At 43.0% G+C, this 21,582-nt stretch overlaps 1 protein-coding gene across 2 annotated transcripts in view; it reads left to right on the top strand.

Annotated features, from left to right (window-relative positions):
* Positions 1-15,521, top strand: part of LOC126092129 (inositol oxygenase-like) — a 36,557-nt gene extending 21,036 nt beyond the window's left edge. For both annotated transcript variants that reach the window (XM_049907574.1, XM_049907575.1), the window contains exons 5-7: positions 3,798-3,934; positions 13,646-13,876; positions 15,005-15,521. In XM_049907574.1, the coding sequence (XP_049763531.1) occupies positions 3,798-3,934; positions 13,646-13,876; positions 15,005-15,113 (477 nt within the window). In that variant the 3' untranslated portion in view covers positions 15,114-15,521. The remainder of the gene's footprint in view (positions 1-3,797; positions 3,935-13,645; positions 13,877-15,004) is intronic.
* The last annotated feature ends 6,061 nt before the right edge of the window (positions 15,522-21,582 follow it).

Below are 21,582 nucleotides of genomic sequence, written 5' to 3'. Positions count from 1 at the left end.
AGAAACAAGAAAAATAAGTCCAGTAAACATCGATCTGGAAATTCGTACTTTCCGAGATGGAAATGGAAATGCCGCGTGGCTAGGACCTCCCGTCGGGTAGACCGTTTGCCTGGTGCAAATGATGATGATTAGGACAACACAGCACCCAGTCCCTGAGCGGAGAAAATCTCTGACCCAACCGGGAATTGAACCCGGGCCGTTAGGTATGACATTCCGTCACGCTGACCACTCAGCTACCCGGGGCGGACACTTTCCGAGATAAGACCAATAAACATGGGTCCGGAAATGCATACTTTCTGAATTAAACTCGTTTTTACAGAAGGTGTTCAACGTGGCGTCCATTTATGACAGTGCACCCCTCTGCCATCCGGCGTAAAGAATGACGCACTCTTTTTACTTGGTTGTTGTTGTTGTACCTGCTGGCACACACTGAAGACGCGACCTTTTACTGTGCGGACATCGTTGATGGCATGGCGTAGACCAATTCCTTCAAGTGTGCTCATAACCAAAAGTCTTGGAGATTAAGGTCTAAGGAACGAACAGATTGAAGTGTGCCCCATCCCCACCCAACCAATCCAGCGGTCCTGAAATGTCTGCGTCGGAAAGTGGCACACATTGAGACAAAAGTGTGCTGGTGCGTCATCACGCATCAATCACATTTCTATTCGTTTTTGCAAGTTCAGATAATGCGCCTCAGTTAACCGTTGCGGTACGATGTATGCCCCTATTAATCTGTCGCCAAGTACGCTGGACCACACATTGACTGAGACTCGATGTTGATGCGCTCTTTCCTGAATTGCTTGGCGTACATCTGTCCATACACGCTGGTTATGGACGCTTTGGAGAGAAGAGAACCACTTGTATGAATATCAAGAGCTCAGATGGCAACCCAGTTCTAAGCAAAGAAGGGAAGGCAGAAAGGTGGAAGGAGTATATAGAGGGTTTATACAAGGGCGACGTACTTGAGGACAATATTATGGAAATGGAAGAGGATGTAGATGAAGACGAAATGGGAGATAAGATACTGCGTGAAGAGTTTGACAGAGCACTGAAAGACCTGAGTCGAAACAAGGCCCCGGGAGTAGACAACATTCCATTTGAACTACTGATGGCCTCGGGAGAGCCAGTCATGACAAAACTCTACCATCTGGTGAGCACGATGTATGAGACAGGAGAAATACCCTCAGACTTCAAGAAGAATATAATAATTCCAATCTCAAAGAAAGCAGGTGTTGACAGATGTGAAAATTACCGAACTATCAGTTTAACAAGTCACAGCTGCAAAATACTAACGCGAATTCTTTACAGACGAATGGAAAAACTGGTAGAAGCCGACCTCGGGGAAGATCAGTTTGGATTCCGTAGAAATGTTGGAACACGTGAGGCAATACTGACCTTACGACTTATCTTAGAAGAAAGATTAAGAAAAGGCAAACCTACGTTTCTAGCATTTGTAGACTTAGAGAAAGCTTTTGACAATGTTAACTGGAATACTCTCTTTCAAATTCTGAAGGTGGCAGGGGTAAAATACAGGGAGCGAAAGGCTATTTACAGTTTGTACAGAAACCAGATGGCAGTTATAAGAGTCGAGGGGCATGAAAGGGAAGCAGTGGTTGGGAAAGGAGTAAGACAGGGTTGTAGCCTCTCCCCGATGTTATTCAATCTGTATATTGAGCAAGCAGTAAAGGAAACAAAAGAAAAATTCGGAGTAGGAATTAAAATTCATGGAGAAGAAGTAAAAACTTTGAGGTTCGCCGATGACATTGTAATTCTGTCAGAGACAGCAAAGCACTTGGAAGAGCAGTTGAACGGAATGGACAGTGTCTTGAAAGGAGGATATAAGATGAACATCAACAAAAGCAAAACGAGGATAATGGAATGTAGTCAAATTAAGTCGGGTGATGCTGAGGGAATTAGATTAGGAAATGAGACACTTAAAGTAGTAAAGGAGTTTTGCTATTTAGGGAGTAAAAAACCGATGATGGTCGAAGTAGAGAGGATATAAAATGTAGACTGGCAATGGCAAGGAAAGCGTTTCTCAAGAAGAGGAATTTGTTAACATCGAGTATAGATTTAAGTGTCAGGAAGTCATTTCTGAAAGTATTTGTATGGAGTGTAGCCATGTATGGAAGTGAAACATGGACGATAACTAGTTTGGAGAAGAAGAGAATAGAAGCTTTCGAAATGTGGTGCTACAGAAGAATGCTGAAGATAAAGTGGGTAGATCACGTAACTAATGAGGAGGTATTGAATAGGATTGGGGAGAAGAGAAGTTTGTGGCACAACTTGACTAGAAGAAGGGATCGGTTGGTAGGACATGTTTTGAGGCATCAAGGAATCACAAATTTAGCATTGGAGGGCAGTGTGGAGGGTAAAAATCGTAGAGGGAGACCAAGAGATGAATACACTAAGCAGATTCAGAAGGATGTAGGTTGCAGTAGATACTGGGAGATGAAGAAGCTTGCACAGGATAGAGTAGCATGGAGAGCTGCATGAAACCAGTCTCAGGACTGAAGACCACAACAACAACATGGAAATTCATAACACCATCTCTCATGAACCCTGCCTCATCGGTAAACAAAATCTTGTATGTGAAGAGTGGATCTGCGGCACACTTCTGCAACAGCCTGGCATGATGATCCTATGGCGCTACAGCCTGAACGCGCTGTAGATGATATGGGTACAGCACATGTTCATGAAGTAACCCCCAGATAAGATAGTGGCACAAGCATTCTGCTGCTGCTAATAGTCTCACACTGATCCAAGGGGTTTATTCCACCGAACCTAGCACATGCTCCTCTGCGTCAGGTGTACGGACTGTACCGGGCCTTCCACTGTCAGTCTTCCGAGACACAAAGGTACCTGTGTTCCCCAGACGCTGCAAAAGTCTGCCGAACGGCTTATGAGAGGATATTCTGCGCTGTGGATATTATTTCAGCGTAGAGTGCACGGGCTCCGAGGCGATGCCAATTTGCTAAACCTTAGCAGAATATCATATCCGTGGTGGTGGTGATTCGTATGGGACCAAATTGCTGAGGCCCTCAGTCCCTAGGCTTACACGCTGTTTAATTTAAGTTGAACTAACTTACGCTAAGGACAACACACACACCCATGCCCGAGGGAGGACTCGAACCTCCAATGGGGAACTGCGCGAACAGTGGCAAGGTGCCCTAGACAGCGCGGCTACTCCGCGCATCATATCCGTCATTTCACTTGCGGTATAGTAGGCTACCATTTCCTAACAAGTGGTGGAAGAGAGAAAATGTAAATGTACTATATCATTTTTACGTACAAACAGGGTAATAACAGTTTGGAATAAGGTGAAACAGCATGATACGTATCCAGCATTGACAGTACTGTGCAATAAGGCGCAGAACACGACGAAAACTAGCGTAGCCTACAACACGATTCCAACAACACAACTGACTGCAGACCACCTAATGATAGGTAGAGTACTTCAAGACATTGTAACACCCAACCGGAGCATTTGACGGAGTGTCAAAGCAACGACTGTGCTAATATCCGCAAACAAGCGTGGCAGAATCCTTCGAATAAACAAGTGTTTATATCGGATAGTCTGCGTTTCCGGAGCCGTATTTATTGGACTTTTTTTTTCCTCTGAGTACTACCACCTCTCAAACTATTTGACACTTTTTTTGAACAACCTGTATATTTCAGTCGATGAGCAGTGATTAAGTATTTCAGCAGCTGCGAGCTCTCTCCTGCCTCTAGGAGCAGCGTTCTGATTTTGACTTCCCCTGGTAGTCGGCCGGTGTTGTGATGGTCTTGTGCTGCAGATACTCGCGCTGTACGGCGAGCCGCAGTGGGCCGTGACGGGAGACACCTTCCCGGTGGGCTGCGCCTGGGCCGAGTCCATCGTCTACAGGGACTCCACATTCCTGGAAAACCCCGACACTTACGACCCCAAGTACAAGTAAGCGAGCACTGGCTACCTACTCTACTCTACAGAGGGACACTGGAAAAGTTGTCGGAACGGAAAAGCTGCTGGCTTACTGAAGCTGAACTGTCGTAAGAACAGTTGCTGTGGTGTCGGTATTGTTCCGTTAGAATATTAAACCGTTTTACGTGTATCTACATAACATACATCACGAATTGGAAGTTTTAGAGGATTGTTGCGCCTTTGTGATATCCTGATTGTAACACAGCAAACAGCTTAAGCATAACTCACTTTTCGGTGGTACACACTGCAATCACCATCTGCACAGTGTATGAACTGGAACTGAGAAACGATAAGAGGTCGCCCCAAGTTCAGCACCAAAAATGTAATAAAATAAATTACTGATTCACTTTAACTAAAGCCAATTTTTAGCCTTTTTTTCACAAACTTCATAATTACCGTACGACCTAGGTTTCTCATCATAAATCCATTTCTTATGACATGACTGATCCCAACATAAGAACCAAGCAAAGAAAAACATGTCAACTTTCTAAAGTATCGATTCTTGGTTCAAATGGCTCTGAGCACTATGGGACTCAACTGCTGCGGTCATCAGTCCCCTAGAACTTAGAACTACGTAAACCTACCTAACCTAAGGACATTACACACATCCATGCCCGAGGCAGGATTCGAAACTGCGACCGTAGCAGCAGCGCGCCTCCGGACGAGCGCCTAGAACCGCACGGCCACCGCGGCCGGCTATCGATTCTTGACTTCATAGCTCTCCTCCAGTGTTTAGTAATAATGACTTTTGTAAATCCGTTTGTAATTTTGTCAGAGTTGTCAACAGAGATGACTTTTACAGTTCAAGAGCTGATAGTATAGGAACTTGATAAGTTTATCTTTGCTTGGTTCTCATATTCAGGATGAGTTATGTACTAGAAAACTGGCTTATAACATGAAACCTAGGCCTTATAGTAATAATAAAGTTTGTAAAACAAGGCCAAAAAAATGTTACGTTCAGTTTATGTAATATACATTGTTTCGACAAGAGCCCACATCTTAATCAACTAAAATTACTGACTCACCAAAATTTTAATACGTTAAAATTTGTGAGATGGCATATATAAATGTCATGGCTGATTTGACTGAGTAGAGAATCGACTCAGTAATCGAACAAGTATGGTGGCAATGAACTGTCTCCTCACATCAGTCGACAGAGTCAGTTTTGCACAAATGCCTGAGTTGCAGGTGCAAGGTTGGAGCAGTGCATCGTTCGTGTGGCGATATATTGACGGTCGGCATCTTTCATCTTCCGTGTTCTGCAGATTGGCGACTACACTTTGGGCGACTTAAGTCATTCCTTCTTCTGCTCTGGATGACTTAATCCCTCAGGTATAGCGCTCCCTGCAGCTGTTGCAGTGTTCCTGTGCTTGTGCTTCTGGCGATCTTTGTCTGCGACGATTATCTTGCAGAGGCAGCACTACTTAATATTTGAAGGCTGAGGACACTCGAGAAAGTGCAGTTGCGTGATTATATTCAAACATCGAGCCGCAACGGATGTCCAACCGATATGGAGTAGGGAAAAAGTATGCCCTAAAGTGACAACCAACGTAGAAATTTGTATAAGAACTCACTGTCTCCCTCCTACTGCCCGACACATCTATCTCTGCATTGCTAACTCACTGACTAATCTCTCACTGGTTATTCACTGTTTGATCTGTCAGTTCACTGATGTAACTGTTTCATTTGATTCCTGTGACTGCCTGTTGACTGTCAAATTACCGTCTGATTAATCATCATGTGCTTCTGTCCACTGACTGACTGCACTCCGTCTCCTAACAGAAGAACTCTTTGCTGCTTCTCCTTGTTACTGATCTCCCTCTTTCTGTCCTCCTGGGTGCTGGATGTTCCAGCGATCATCTTTGACATTGATTTAATTGGCAGTCTCACCTAATGAACGTTCGACACTGTAACCACACCTCCCACCTTCATATAGGATGAAAACTTCTGGTTTTCCATCTTGCAGCATCTGGCGTCTAATTTGGGAACTACTATATTTTCTCATGCGTTCTGTATTGCGGTACTTCACACCACAGCCTGTGGCTTCCTAGCATACTGCTCCAAGTATCTGCCTTTACTCAAGAGCTTTCAAGAAAGAGGCCTCCAATAACAAATCCACCTGTTTGTAATGGGAATGACTGTGCTTTGCTCAAGTGTCAACAGGTGCTTGTGACTTGAAAGCATCCCTCTTGCTTCCTGTCAAACTTCAAATGGGGCAATACTTTCAGAGTGAGGCAAACACTGTAGTTAACCCGTCGCCGTCTAGATTCTGGGAAAATCTTACGTACCAATTGGGGAGCAAGTGCTCCTCTTGTCCCCAGCACCCGGTACCGAATTATTACAACTGCCACAGGTCATAGTGGAAGGTGCTCTGTACACAGATTGAAATATTTCTCAAACGTTGTGTAAATGTTCGTCACATAAGGGTTATCAAGCCTACAGCTTTCGTTAAACTTATGTCTGCCATCGACACACCATGTGCATGCCCCTCGGGAACCAATACACCCTTGTGTTTGTTGTGCCATGGAAGCAGCCTGCCTCCATACAATATCTTGAAGAACATACTGTCATGCCTCAAACATAAATATTGCTGATACGAAAGTTTATGCCCTTCCGTTACATCACAGACGTGCTCTATAGGTGAGAAATCGAGGGACTGAGTAGATTAGTTAAGAGTTTGTACATTCCTTAAGGTATTTGACATGTAAACTGCAGTGTGATTTCTTGCATTATTCTGATGGAATATACCATTTTGTTCCATGGTCATGACGGGGATGATACCAGGGTTTACAATTCCTACCACATACTGACTGAAATAATTAACAACTCAGTCCTATTACCATATCCAATAATACCTGACTCCATGATTCCAAAAGTTGTCTCAAGAGTTGATACTTCAGTGCACCAGCCATCTACTGACACACTACAGACATTCTAACCGTTACCAACAGAAGGAAGATCCATCTCTGAGCACCATAAAATGACACTCAATGTCACACTTGACGCAGGTTGTACATCATACAAATCTCTCTTGCCTGTGGTACGAAGTCAGTAGTAATCGATGTATCGCAACTGAGGATCATGACCCAATTTCCATTATTTCTTGGTGCACTTTTCGCTGTAACCCATGCCTAGCTTTCACTACAGTCATGTAGCCATAAGAACCAGCAAAACAATTCTACTATCTTCTCGTGATGTAGTTCTGTCACAAGGACTCATGCCTATTTTTCTAGCCACACTGTTGAGCCAAATCCATACCGCTACTAGTTGTTCTGCAGTCATTCTACTACCGAGTCAACTTTCTGTATGATTGTCGGTACGTTCCCATGCCAGTCAGCAACTGAGGATCACGACCCAATTTCCATTATTTCTTGGTGCACTTTTCGCTGTAACCCATGCCTAGATTTCACTACAGTCATGTAGCCATAAGAACCAGCAAAACAATTCTACTATCTTCTCGTGATGTAGTTTTGTCACAAGGACTCATGTCTATTTTTCTAGCCACACTGTTGAGCCAAATCCATACCGCTACTAATTGTTCTGCAGTCATTCTACTACCGAGTCAACTTTCTGTATGATTGTCGGTACGTTCCCATGTCAGTCACGCCAACGATACGGCCCTTCTTAACGTTCAGAGGATAGAGATAAGCTGTATGACTACGTCCTCTGGGCGTACTGTGTTGTGGTCTCCAATGAAAAGTACCTGTAACGTGAGGTACACCGAATAACATTAATGTACACACACCGTTCTTCGTCTGTAGGCATTGCTTACCTCTGTACTAAAAATAAGTTCGCATAAGGATGAAATTTTAATGAACATGTAAGTATTGGAAGATCACTTTGATAGTGTTCGGTCCAGGAGTTCATGGTGTATCACTACTCATCTCCAGAACTGGTTGGTTCAAATGGCTTTGAGCACTATGGGACTTAACATCTATGGTCATCAGTCCCCTAGAACTTAGAACTACTTAAACCTAACTAACCTAAGGACAGCACACAACACCCAGCCATCACGAGGCAGAGAAAATCCCTGACCCCGCCGGGAATCGAACCCAGGAACCCGGGCGTGGGAAGCGAGAACGCTACAGCACGACCACGAGATGCGGGCTTATCTCCAGAACTGTGTGCAAGAAGTAGGGGTAGTATTGAATAGCATTTCGTAAGTTCGAAAATACACCTTCATACATGCAGATGACGTTCTACATCCACACTTACACAGATACTCCGCAAGCCAACATTCGGTGCGTGGCGGAGGGCATCCTCTACCACGTTCAATGTCATTTGATGATTTGCACTGTACATATACACAGTCCAGACACATTGATTAGTTCACCGCCAATGTTCGACGTCAACGCTCAATAATCACTCCCAGATGACAGGTGGCAGCACTAACAGAGCAAGGTATATGACACGCGTGGGGGGGGGGGGGGGCGGAGAGCAGTAAGCAGTACAGCCGTTGTAATGAGGAAGTGGAGCGCATATATCTGACATCTAAAACGGCATGGTCATTTTCTTTCGGGCGAGGGGGTAGAAGCATTTCCGGAACGGCTAAGTAAATAAACCGTTCGCGTGCTGCTGCAGTTGGCTTTGCCTGGCTAAATGGGGCTATCCAAAACCAGTGCCGACTGGGGTGAACCACAGTCGACGGCTGCAGAGATGTACACACCCGAATAGACGTGCAATAGTTCAACAACTGACTGCCCTGGTGGGCCAAGGGGCTACCATCAGTGTCTCTACAACGACCATTCAGTGAATGTTCCTGCGTATGGGCCTCCGCGGCAGGTGCCTGGTTCATGTACACATGCTGACTGCTGTTTATCGGAGATAGAGGCTGGAATTTGCAAGCCAGCTCCACTACTTGACATCCACTGAATGGCGACAGTTGCCCTTTTCAGATGAATCACTTTTTATGCTCCATTGGACACACTGCCGTTGACGTGTAGGGCGTGAAATGTCTGGAAGGAAAGTGTCTAGACCGGAGGAGGGAGCTTTATGTTCTGTGGAATGGCATTCCCTGGGTGATGTCGTCATTCAAGAAGGCACAAAGTATCAACACAAGTATCCATCTATCCTTGGGGACAATGTCCAATCCTGCACATAGAGTGTTTTTCCTCGGGACTACGGCATCTACCATCAGGATAATGCGATGTGTCACACAACTCGCAGAGTGCGGACGTCATTCGAAGAGCGCAAGATACGTTTACCGTACTCTTGGTGGCCATGAGGCTCTCTAGATTTAACCCAATCGAGAATCTGTGGGGCCATTTCAAACGGGCTGTATTGACCATCGATCTTCAGCTGAAAAACGTAACGCAGCGCTGGAGTCGGCGTGGCTTCAAATCTCTGTCGGTATCTTACACAATCTCACTGACTCTCTTTCTGCACCTCTCGCAGAGGTCCGTGCTGCAAAAGGTGGTTATTTGGGATTTTCTCAGGCGGTCATATTAATGTGAAGGGACAGAGTATTAGTACACATTCAGGTCTAGATACGATTTATACACTCCTGGAAATGGAAAAATGAACACATTGACACCGGTGTGTCAGACCCACCATACTTGCTCCGGACACTGCGAGAGGGCTGTACAAGCAATGATCACACGCACGGCACAGCGGACACACCAGGAACCGCGGTGTTGGCCGTCGAATGGCGCTAGCTGCGCAGCATTTTTGCACCGCCGCCGTCAGTGTCAGCCAGTTTGCCGTGGCATACGGAGCTCCATCGCAGTCTTTAACACTGGTAGCATGCCGCGACAGCGTGGACGTGAACCGTATGTGCAGTTGACGGACTTTGAGCGAGGGCGTATAGTGGGCATGCGGGAGGCCGGGTGGACGTACCGCCGAATTGCTCAACACGTGGGGCGTGAGGTCTCCACAGTACATCGATGTTGTCGCCAGTGGTCGGCGGAAGGTGCACGTGCCCGTCGACCTGGGACCGGACCGCATCGACGCACGGATGCACGCCAAGACCGTAGGATCCTACGCAGTGCCGTAGGAGACCGCACCGCCACTTCCCAGCAAATTAGGGACACTGTTGCTCCTGGGGTATCGGCGAGGACCATTCGCAACCGTCTCCATGAAGCTGGGCTACGGTCCCGCACACCGTTAGGCCGTCTTCCGCTCACGCCCCAACATCGTGCAGCCCGCCTCCAGTGGTGTCGCGACAGGCGTGAATGGAGGGACGAATGGAGACGTGTCGTCTTCAGCGATGAGAGTCGCTTCTGCCTTGGTGCCAATGATGGTCGTATGCGTGTTTTGCGCCGTGCAGGTGAGCGCCACAATCAGGACTGCATACGACCGAGGCACACAGGGCCAACAACCGGCATCATGGTGTGTGGAGCGATCTCCTACACTGGCCGTACACCACTGGTGATCGTCGAGGGGACACTGAATAGTGCACGGTACATCCAAACCGTCATCGAACCCATCGTTCTACCATTCCTAGACCGGCAAGGGAACTTGCTGTTCCAATAGGACAATGCACGTCCGCATGTATCCCGTGCCACCCAACGTGCTCTAGAAGGTGTAAGTCAACTACCCTGGCCAGCAAGATCTCCGGATCTGTCCCCCATTGAGCATGTTTGGGTCTGGATGAAGCGTCGTCTCACGCGGTCTGCACGTCCAGCACGAACGCTGGTCCAACTGAGGCGCCAAGTGGAAATGGCATGGCAAGCCATTCCCCAGGACTACATCCAGCATCTCTACGATCGTCTCCATGGGAGAATAGCAGCCTGCATTGCTGCGAAAGGTGGATATACACTGTACTAGTGCCGACATTGTGCATGCTCTGTTGCCTGTGTCTATGTGCCTGTGGTTCTGTCAGTGTGATCATGTGATGTATCTGACCCCAGGAATGTGTCAATAAAGTTTCCCATTCCTGGGACAATGAATTCACGGTGTTCTTATTTCAATTTCCAGGAGTGTATATATTACACAAACACTGATTCATTATTACCGTTATGCTTCATAAATTAACCGTTCTTGAAGAACATTATTATTCGTATGTTCTCTTGTGTCACGTATCATGCAATTGCATTACACTTGTGTAAACTGAAGTGATACGTTTGCATTTAAAATACGAGGCCGTGCCAGTAATAATATAAAATAATTCAAAGATAAATGATACGTGAATCCACATGATCGCCGTACCGATTTTACTCATAAGGTAAAATAAATAGAAAATAAAAATCACATACATACGAACAATCTTGTTTCATGATATGATTTTACATACATTCTCCGTGTTATGGAGTAGTCTACCTTCCTAATTAACTTTTTCACCATTACGGCTCACCGTTCGGGGCAAGCGAATGCTATTTCAGCGTGTTGAACGTGTCAGATTCGTAATGTGAATGAGTCTGATGACAGCCTGAACAGTTTGGTGTTGCGTTTCTTTTGTTCGTCGTATTTATAATGACAATGAGAGGATGAATCTCTCTGTCGGCATACAGGCTACTATTCTTGTATAGCAGTAAGGGACCCATTGAGTCTATCGCCTTCATCCGACAGACTGCAAAGTCTGGCCAAATAATTATGGTAAAAATATTACCCTGTTCACGTTAGAGTAAATACTGGTAATGAAGATACACTGCGATCATATTTAGTTTTTCTACGTACTGTTTATAGAGCTCAAGTTAGAATCTTACTTATGGCACGAGTTACAGGACGTTCAAACGAGGAATTATATCAACATACACCAGTAGTATACAACAACGTTGTCGTGGTTCGTCAAGTAATAATGTCAAGTAATAATGTACTTCTGCTTCTTCAAGGACTCGGCCTACGAGACCATGTAAACAATCGAACATTCTTTACCTCATTCTTCACTTTCCTATAACTATTTTTTCATCGGCTTTACTTTTTTTCTTTTCTCGGAGAGTATTTAGAGTTTTAATTAAATTTTCTTTTGCTTTGTACGATGTCGTCTGCCGTACTCGTTTCTTCCAATATCTCTTTCTATTTAAATCTATTGAAGTGCTTTCATATTTCCGCAGTCTTTTGCTGAGCCTACTGGGGTCCATTCTCACAACATTTTGAAAGAGGAAGTCTTTATTTCATCAATATCCATACTAGTCCTTTTCTGTTCATGATTTTTCTTAAACTTTCCCCGTTCTTTTTACCTTTTCCATGCCTCGTGGTATGTTGAGTTCATTTATTCTGTCTCATAAAGATCTGTTAGTTTGACAACATACTGCAGAGTGTAAACTTATCAGTCTCCAAAACATAATCTATTTTTTGTTACTAACAATGTGGCCAAGGTTTATATACGGACCATCAACTTAATTTTTCAAAACACATCTGATTTCCAACGCTCTTTTTTACGTTTGTCAGAATATTTTCTTGTTAAAGTCTTCTCATTAAATTTCCAATAAATATAGCAAATGTCGTAAGCAGTGAAGCAAATTATACGTATACCACAGTCTGTTCTCATGATATTGTCGTATTTTTCGAATGTTCTCTTCCCAGTCTGTTAGTAGTTTATCAATACCGCAGATTGCGAAACATTGGATCAAAGAGCCTCAGTACCTGAAAAACCCCTACTTAACAATTTATACCCTTGGTTTGTCTGATTTTTGTGTCTGTGGGTGTTTGTTTTGTCACAATCATGCCCTGAACTGATATCATACTCGTTTATGATGTTATACGAACGCATTCATTCTGTCACAGGCTTTTAATATATTCTGAAAGTAGATGTTGCATTTATCTCGTGTTATTTTTTCTAGTGTTACTGTTTATTTTTTTTATTTTTTTATTTTATTTTTTTTTTTACAGTGGTGATAAAATATTCAGTTGATCGTCATAGCACATCTGGTTTCATTTGCCCACAAATACAGTGTGGATAATAAATAAGTGAAGACATTAAAAACTGCTCTCAATATCGATATTCGCACGCTCGTGATGAAATCAAATTTTGTATGAGAATGTTGAACGTTGAATGCCAATTTTTCTTACTGTCGCATCATATACAAATGACTCAAGAAATTTCTCATTTCGCAGCTCACAGTTCATGGCGAGCTGCAACTCGATCGCTATTTCGCCTACTCACACATATCATGCTGAACTCCCAGTTTGTGACGTCCTCTCTCTCTTACCAACATATTTACTTATTATATTAGTAAGTCGGTTGTGCATTTATTTAGGTCTCCTGACTGCGTCAAGAGTGTCAGATGTTGCGGCTGTCAGCGTTTGGTCTCCAGACTGGCCGAACAGTAACCCAAACGTCGACTTAAAGGAGGAAGGTAGTGTCTCCATCTGTTAACGACTGCCACACAATTTGTCAAAGATTTTTTCATGTGTTAATGTACATCCACCCATATTCTTATGTGTAGCGGCGATGCAGGCAACAGAAGAATTTGACACATTATTCTGAAAAATTCTGTCTATTCCTAGAATGATCAATGCATCGCCATTTCTGGCAAGCTGACAGTAATAGCATGGTTTCCTTTCATTCCCTTTGGATTTCTTCGTGCATTAAATTGCTCATTTGTCAGTGAGATATTATGCTGTAAACATTTGAAAAATTCAGCGTTCTGTTCTATTTTATTCTGGCAATTTTTCAAGTGACTCTCTGTGTGGTCTAAATCAACTCATAGCAATACCGGAAGTACAGGGACAAGACGCTTCTCCCCATCTTTCGTTAACACATATCGCTGTGTTTATATCAGTCGAATTTACCTTCACCAACAGCACCAAGTACGGGATATATTCACCGCACTGTGGTCTGGACAACGTGCTGATGGCGTGGGGACACGACGAATACATGTATCGCGTTCTCAAGCACAACGACTCGAAGCTGCCGGAAGTGGCCCACAAAATCATCCGCTTCCACTCCTTCTACCCTTGGCACTCTGCTGGCGACTACATGCACCTCTGCAACGAGGACGACATGGAACTCTTGACTTGGGTCCTCGAATTCAAGTAAGTCTAAGAAGCATAAAGAACCAGTTTGCGCAATAAACAAATTTCTTCTGCAAAATCTTACTTACGAAGAGTAACAGTTCACCTCTGTAACTGTGTGACAAATACGAGTGACAAAGTACAAAGCTAGTTTCTGAGTATCGCTACTCTTTATTAATACGAGGGTTGGAGCTTAAATAGTGGGAACTATTTATCCACGACAGATACAAAAGAGTTACATGTTGTTACCTGTTACTGTCCTTCGAAGTACTCACCAGCGTTATGTAGAACCCGTTGCCAGGGATGTGGAAGGCGTAGTATGCCGTCAGCAGAGGCTGTTCTGTTGATGGTGCGAATGGAGCGGTCTACTGCCTGTCGAATCTCTGGCACAGTTCTGAAGCGAATGCCACGAAGTGGTTCCTTCACCTTGGGAACCAAATAAATGTCACAAGGACTTCATTCTGGGGAGTACGGTGGATGCTATAGTACTTCCCAGTCCCATCGACCGAACAGATCAGCCACAGCTTGCACTGTATGCGCCCGCGCATTGTGATGCAAAAGGATGGGTGGGCTGCGCAGGAAGTGTCGCCGCTCCTTTCGCAAAGCCTTTTTTTGAAGCACTACCTGCGACCAGCTTTGAGAAAGAAGCGGCGACACTTTCTACGCAACCCACCTATCATTTTGCACGACAATGCGCGGGCGCATACAGCGCAAGCTGTGGCTGCTCTGTTCGGTCAATGGGACTGGAAAGTACGATAGCATCCACCATACTCCCCGGACTTAAGTCCTTGTGACTTTGATTTGATTTCGAAGATGAAGGAACCACTTCGTGGCATGCGCTACTTTCGCACCATCAACACAACAGGCTCTGCTAACGGTATACTACGCCTTCCACATCGCTGGCAACGGGTTCTACACAACGCTGGTGACTACTTTGAAGGAAAGTAACAGGTGCAAACATGTAACTCTTTTATATCGGTTGTGAATAAATAGTTGCCACTATTAAAGTACGAACTCTCGTATTGCTTTGACTCGATCTTCATTCCTTCCATGAAGGGACTAGGAGATGCTGAGCTATTCAAGGCTCTGTTCTTCCTGAAAATTTTGTTACGTGTAAAGTAATTCCTTTGCTGTAATGTTCTGTTGCAGCAAGTACGACCTCTACACTAAGTGTGACAGAGTCCCAGATCTGGACGAGGTGATGCCCTACTACCAGCGCCTTATTGACAAGTACATCCCGGGCGTCCTCAACTGGTAGACCGTGCTCAAGAGTGCCAAACAACTTGTGTTCCCTGAGATATAATTTCCAGCGCCCATGACGGTCGTTTTACATCATTCAAACATCAGGGGCACGTGTTTCTTTCTTTGCCTGACTGTGATACTGTACTTTGATTCTGTCTCCACGTTGATGTCATTAACGATGTGAACTTCATGAGTAGATGATAAGGTAATTCTTCCAGTAAACTAATTCTGCTTCTAAAGTTATTATTAATATTTTTACCGTTACAAACAAGCATGGCCCTTACTGAAGTACCTCGAAGTTAAATACGCTTCACGAGGAAATAAAATATCAGTGATCTCATGATTGTGATGGGATCTGTCTATACCAATTTATTTTAAATCGTAATGTATCAGATGGAGAAATTAAAGTGATCTAATTTTCAAACCTCTTACATTACTTTAGACAAACGGTAGGTACAAGAATTAAAAATTATATTATATCTTACAATACGTAAAAAGTATTGGCTCTTCATATCAGCTAACAGTTGTACTACAGCTAAACAACAGTTTCTGTCCACCTTTTTCTCTCTTTTAAGAAGAATACTGATGTAACATATTATCATAGCTAATTGGCAGTCGACAAGGGAAATTGACAGAATTAAATTACCCCTATTTCTTGTGCTATTCATAGAAAGTACCTACAGGATTTATTCGAGCCTTCTCTAGCGACGCGGCGTAGTGGTTATGACACTAAATTCACATTCGTGACCCATAATGTTAAAATTCCCTCACATCCGGATTTATATTTTCCATTGTTTACCTAAACCACATTAAGCGAATTCTCTGATGGTTCCTTTAAAATGGAGAGATACGTTATCCTTAGGTAACATTCGGTCCAAACTTGCGACTCTCATGAGCTTTTCGTCGATAAAACATTGAATCCAAATTTTCCTCTAGATCGCAGACTGCCAGTTATCTTGCACAAACGTGGGATGGACGTGAGAATTTCACCGTGTACAAAATTTTCAGTAATATTTAACTACGTTTGCAACTGTGGGCGCCTTTGGATCGATTAACACACACTTGGATTCAGAGACGAGAGCCAACGTCTCGACCTAAATTCTGCGTTTGCAAACACAACCGATGAACATAGACTTGGAGTATGCCTTTACAACATTGTTCTAATATAATGATGTGTCCAGGAGCTTTTTTACATAAGAACAAAAAAGTATTTGTCTAAGAGCAAAGCCAAACGATTCGACTTCCGAAATACATGTGGCATGGCAAGAGTACCTCTACAAGAGAAACATTCCTTTCATAGTTACTTGCAAATCCTTATTCTATACAGAAAAGTTGTGACGTAGAAGTGAAACCTACAGTGAGAATAGCGGATCGAAACTTCTAGAAAACTGTTACTAATATTTACTTCATGATGTTTACTTCTTGATGTTACGTAATATAAGGAGCAAAAAAATCTATAAAAACTTACCTAAAATAGTTCTGTATGAAACAACATATTCATCCTCTTCACGTATTATGTGACTCGTGGACGTTGCCTACAATTTGGCGAGAAAGTCGTTTTGTCTAAAGGCTACTGACGTATGTAGACCTTATGTAATTACATCAGTATCACATGAAAAACTGCCCACGTACTGGAAATCTTTCTCTTTGATGATTCTTAAAAACGATGTTTTGTGAGAAACTTATGGTATTCATTTTATCACCTGGAGTTTGAATAATCAATAGCGGCGTGGTGAAATGAAAATATGAACGTGAAACGTACTGATGGAATAACACAACAGTTACCCAAACAGACACATAGGATCGAATCACAAAGGCCTAATAGAAAACTGAAATTTAGTACTTCCATTATATAAATACTTCGACTTTCAGATGGCATTTTGCTTTAAGGACGTTACTTCGCTTCACATAATTAGCAACGAAGGAACAGACACACAACTGAGCATACCGAGTCGTATAAATAGAAAATTACTTATATTTGAAACTCTAAGGATAATGTAAAAACTACGGACAGAGATGAAATGTCAGTGCACTATAAAATTGTTCTCAGAGAAGTAAAATGACCTATGTTGTGATATAATCGCGACTTAGCATATTTTCTTGTAACAGCACATGACCCATATGCTCTAATGGATACTAGATAAGCTCTGCATGAAGTTTCAGGGAAAATATATGGTGAGTACTCTCAGTCCCCATTGCACAAAATTCTGAAACATTTTAAACAAGAAAAGAAACTAGGAACCTTTCACTAAACTGGCAATTTAGACAATTACAAATATAAATTTGAGAAAAATAATTCTCCAACACCAGCGAAAAAAAGAACCCGCTTTTAAGTACGGTTAATATGTTTTCATTCATCAAAACATGGTATACGCATATAGTTTTTGCACGGATAAATGTATTTTAAAGTATATCTTGCAACAAGAGTGAATCTTGCACATATTCATCAGTAGCGAATCACGTAAATGTTCTGTTCCCAGAATTAGCTATCCTCTTATCTATGCGACTTTGATACAGTTAATCTGCAAAAAAAGTAAAATAAAAGTGGTGCTTGTCGTTTAAACAACTATAACAGAAACATAACTGAGATAGGATCGTACACTAACACCACCTTAAACAAGTCAAGCAATGCGAAAAACCGTAAAATAAAGTATGTTTACATTCACTTACAAATATCATTTTTGTTCATGTTTGTAGCTAATGCTGCATTAACCAACAATTGCGACTTTAACTCGTTCTCTTCCTTCTCCATATTTTCCATCTCCAAACTAAGTCTACTGCTGTTCATTCGATGACATAATACAAACATAGAAAGCGTTAAGCTACAAGTTCAGTACCTCGTAAAAGTGTAACCAACACCAACAACATATTTCAATCCAAGTAAATAGCAAGTTAACTAATCCACATACACACAGAACGAATAAAAACAAACATATAAATAAAATCTGGTTTTCTGACTGTCAGCTAAATTACAAAAATCTGCATTGGCTGTGTTTTAAGCAGTAATCATTTTGCATTAGTATCTTTTGCATCTATGAGAGGAATCTCTATACGGTTATCAGCAAATTAGTGGACAATACCTTCCAAATAGCTAAAATATTTACCTCAGTGTTGAATGATTTCACTTTTTAGTTCTCGGAAAGTAAACCAATAAATGATTTACCGTTATGGTAACGAATGACTTGTTATGTTTGTATACTTTTCATTACCTTTAACAGAGTGATAGGACTTTCTGTTTCAGTATTTGCTTTACAACCAAGGAACACAAACCACAATCCTTGATCGTAAACACAGGAGGGGCAACGAGGCAATGCAATCTATTTAAGTTAATTTATGGGCTGATACGTTCCTTACAAAAACGCAGCATCGTCGTGGAGTACGTGTAGTAGTATTCGTCAGATGCAATAAAAGCGGAGACACTGCAACACAGAATGGGCACTTTCCATCAACACTGTCAATAAATGATTGCTATTTATGTAGCCGACTGCGAAAAATGTAACTACTTGCTTTGTTCACAAGGCCGTATGGAATTTTTACGTTGTGGAACTGTTTAATTGACGATACCTTTCACTATTATTTGCAGCGCACTAAACATGTAATTCAAGCAGTTTCATAGGTCAAGAGGAGTTAGAAATAACCTTCAGTTAAAACAGTCACCTGTCGTAGCAAAGCGTGGCAGAAGGCAACTGTTTTCTGGTCCGGCTCTGTGTTGAAATGCAGTCGATAGGATGTGATGTCTCTGAAGGTGCTTTGCGATGTCAGAACACTCGGATGCACGCCTGTTGTTATTTCACACTGTGAAGTTCAATGCAACAAGAAAACATTAATTTCGAAACGTACAGCTTCTACACTTACTATGCATAAGCTCCCAGTCAACATTCCTCACCATTTTTGTCAGGAATGTCGGTCCAAAGAGCACGTATAAGTTCCGCTTGGTGAGTTACTTCTGTATGATAATCTCTTGCACTTTACTTGACTGGACCTCACAAAAATATTTTCTTCATAAATGGACATTAGTTAATCAGTAATATTCTTCTGCTATAAATTATTTAAACTTCCTCTATACAGAAAATCTCCGCCGTTAAGTGTGAAAATCAGACAACAATGACCTTGACAAAAAAGCGGTTATCTGTTGCACGTAAGATAGTGTTAATTTATCTTTGGCAGTGAACTCAGCGAATGTTTGTCTAGAAATATAAACGTAGCATCGTTATTATACAAAACAGGCACATTTCTCGGCTTGTGTAGACTAATAAAACGTTGACATGATATTACCACAAAACACTATTATGAACTATGTGAATATGAAACATCAAAATTGCTTTGAAATATTTTTAATTCGTATAGATGGAGGTCGTCTTTCCGATTCTTCAAACACTCGGTAGATTATCTGCACCCGACATCTTCCACGTTATACACTGAAGAGCCAAAGAAACTGGTACACCTGCCTGATATCTTGTAGGGCCCCATGCGAGCACTCAGAAGTGCCGCAACACAGCGTGGCATAGACTCGACGAATGTCTGAAGTGGTGCTGGAGGGAGTTGACACCATAAATCCTTCAGGGCTGTCCATAAATCCGAAAGAGTACGAGGGGGTAGAGATCTCTTCTGATCACGTTGCAAGGCATCCCAGATATGCTCAATAATGTTCATGTCTGGGGAGTTTGGAGGCCATTGAATGTGTTTGAACCCATAAGAGTGTTCCTCGAACCACTCTGTAGCAATTATGGACGTGTGGGGTGTCGCACTGTCCTGCTGGAATTGTCCAAGTCCATCGGAATGCACAATGGACATGAATGGATACAGGTATTCAGACAGGATGCTTATGTACGTGTCACATGTCAAAATCTTATCTAGACATATCAGGGGTCCGATATCAAATCAACTGCACGCGCCCCGCACCATTACAGGGCATCCTCCAGCTTGAACAGTCCCCTGCTGACAAGTATGGTCCATGGATTCAGAGGATGTCTCCAAACCCGTACACGTCCGTCCGCTCGATACAATCTGAAACGAGACTCTTCCTACCAGGCAACATGTTTCCAGTCAGTCATCAACAGTCCAATATCGGTGTAAAGCTTTGTGCCGTGCAGTTATGAGGGGTACACGAGTGGGCCTGGGGCTCCGAAAGCCCAAATCGAGACGTTTCATTGAGCAGTTCGCACGCTGACACTTGTTGATGGGCCCGCATTGAAATCTGCAGCAATGTGCGGAAGGGTTGCACTTTTATCACGTTAAACGATTCTCTTCAGTCGTCATCGGCACCGTTCTTGCACCATCTCTTTCCTGCCGCTGTGATGTCGCAGATTTGATGTCTTACGTTATTCGTGATATTCGCAGTACAGTTGTGAAATGGTCGTACGGGAAAATAGCCTCTCCATCGTTACCCCGGAGATGCTGTGTCCGATCGTTCGTGCGCCGACTCTTACACCACGTTCAAATCTTGATAACTTACGATTGTAGCAGCAGTAACCAATTTAAAACTGCGCCAGACACTTGTCTTATATGGGCGTTGCCGACCGCAGCGCCGTATTCTGTCTGTTTACATGTATGTCTCTGTATTTGAATACACATGCCTATACCAGTTTCTTTGGCGCTTCAGTGTATATACCTTGACGAATACATCTGTTGGTGACAGTTTACGTTATACTTCCGCTTTCCTTCACATGATAGTGCTATTATGTCGTATGCAAGGTAAGCTAGCTGCAAGACACAATCAATCCCTTCTCTGCGGGATAGCAATGGAAATACTATCAATGACAGTGCTGCCAAATCAGAATTCCTAAAAACACCGTTACGAAGTTCCTTCACCAATGAAGACGAAGTAAATATTCCAAAATTAGAATCAAGAACAGCTGCCACCATGAGTAACTTAGAACTAGATATTTCGGAGTGGTGAAGCAACTTAAATCACTTAATAAAAGCAAGTTTTCCGGTCCAGATTGTGTACTAATTGAGTTCCTTTCCGAGTATACTGATGCACACTTAACAATCATGTACAATCGCTGGCTCGACGGAAGATACGTAACCAAAAACTGGAAAGTTGCACAAGTCACACCATATATACATCATATACAACCATTTGATCGTCGAGAGACCTGTGCCCAAAGACTGGGAAGTTGCACAGGTCACACCAATGTTCAAGGAAGTTAGTAGGAATAATCCACTAAATTGCAGGGCCATATCATTAACGTCGATATGCAACAGTATTTTGGAGCGTATATTGTGTTCGAACATTATGAATTACCTCGGAGAGAACGTTCTAGCCACGCGGGATTAGCCGAGCGGTCTTGGGGCTGCAGTCGTGGACTGTGCGGCTGGTCCCGGCGGAGGTTCGAGTCCTCCCTCGGGCACGGGTGTGTGTTTGTCCTTAGGATAATTTAGGTTAAGTAGTGTGTAAGCTTAGGGACTGATGACCTTACAATTTAAGTCCCACAAGATTTCACACACATTTGAACATTTTTCAGAACGTTCTATAGACACAC

The sequence above is a fragment of the Schistocerca cancellata genome, chromosome 7, assembly GCF_023864275.1.
Source record: "Schistocerca cancellata isolate TAMUIC-IGC-003103 chromosome 7, iqSchCanc2.1, whole genome shotgun sequence".
In the NCBI taxonomy this organism is placed as follows: domain Eukaryota; kingdom Metazoa; phylum Arthropoda; class Insecta; order Orthoptera; family Acrididae; genus Schistocerca; species Schistocerca cancellata.
This window is presented reverse-complemented; position numbering and strand designations above follow the sequence as displayed.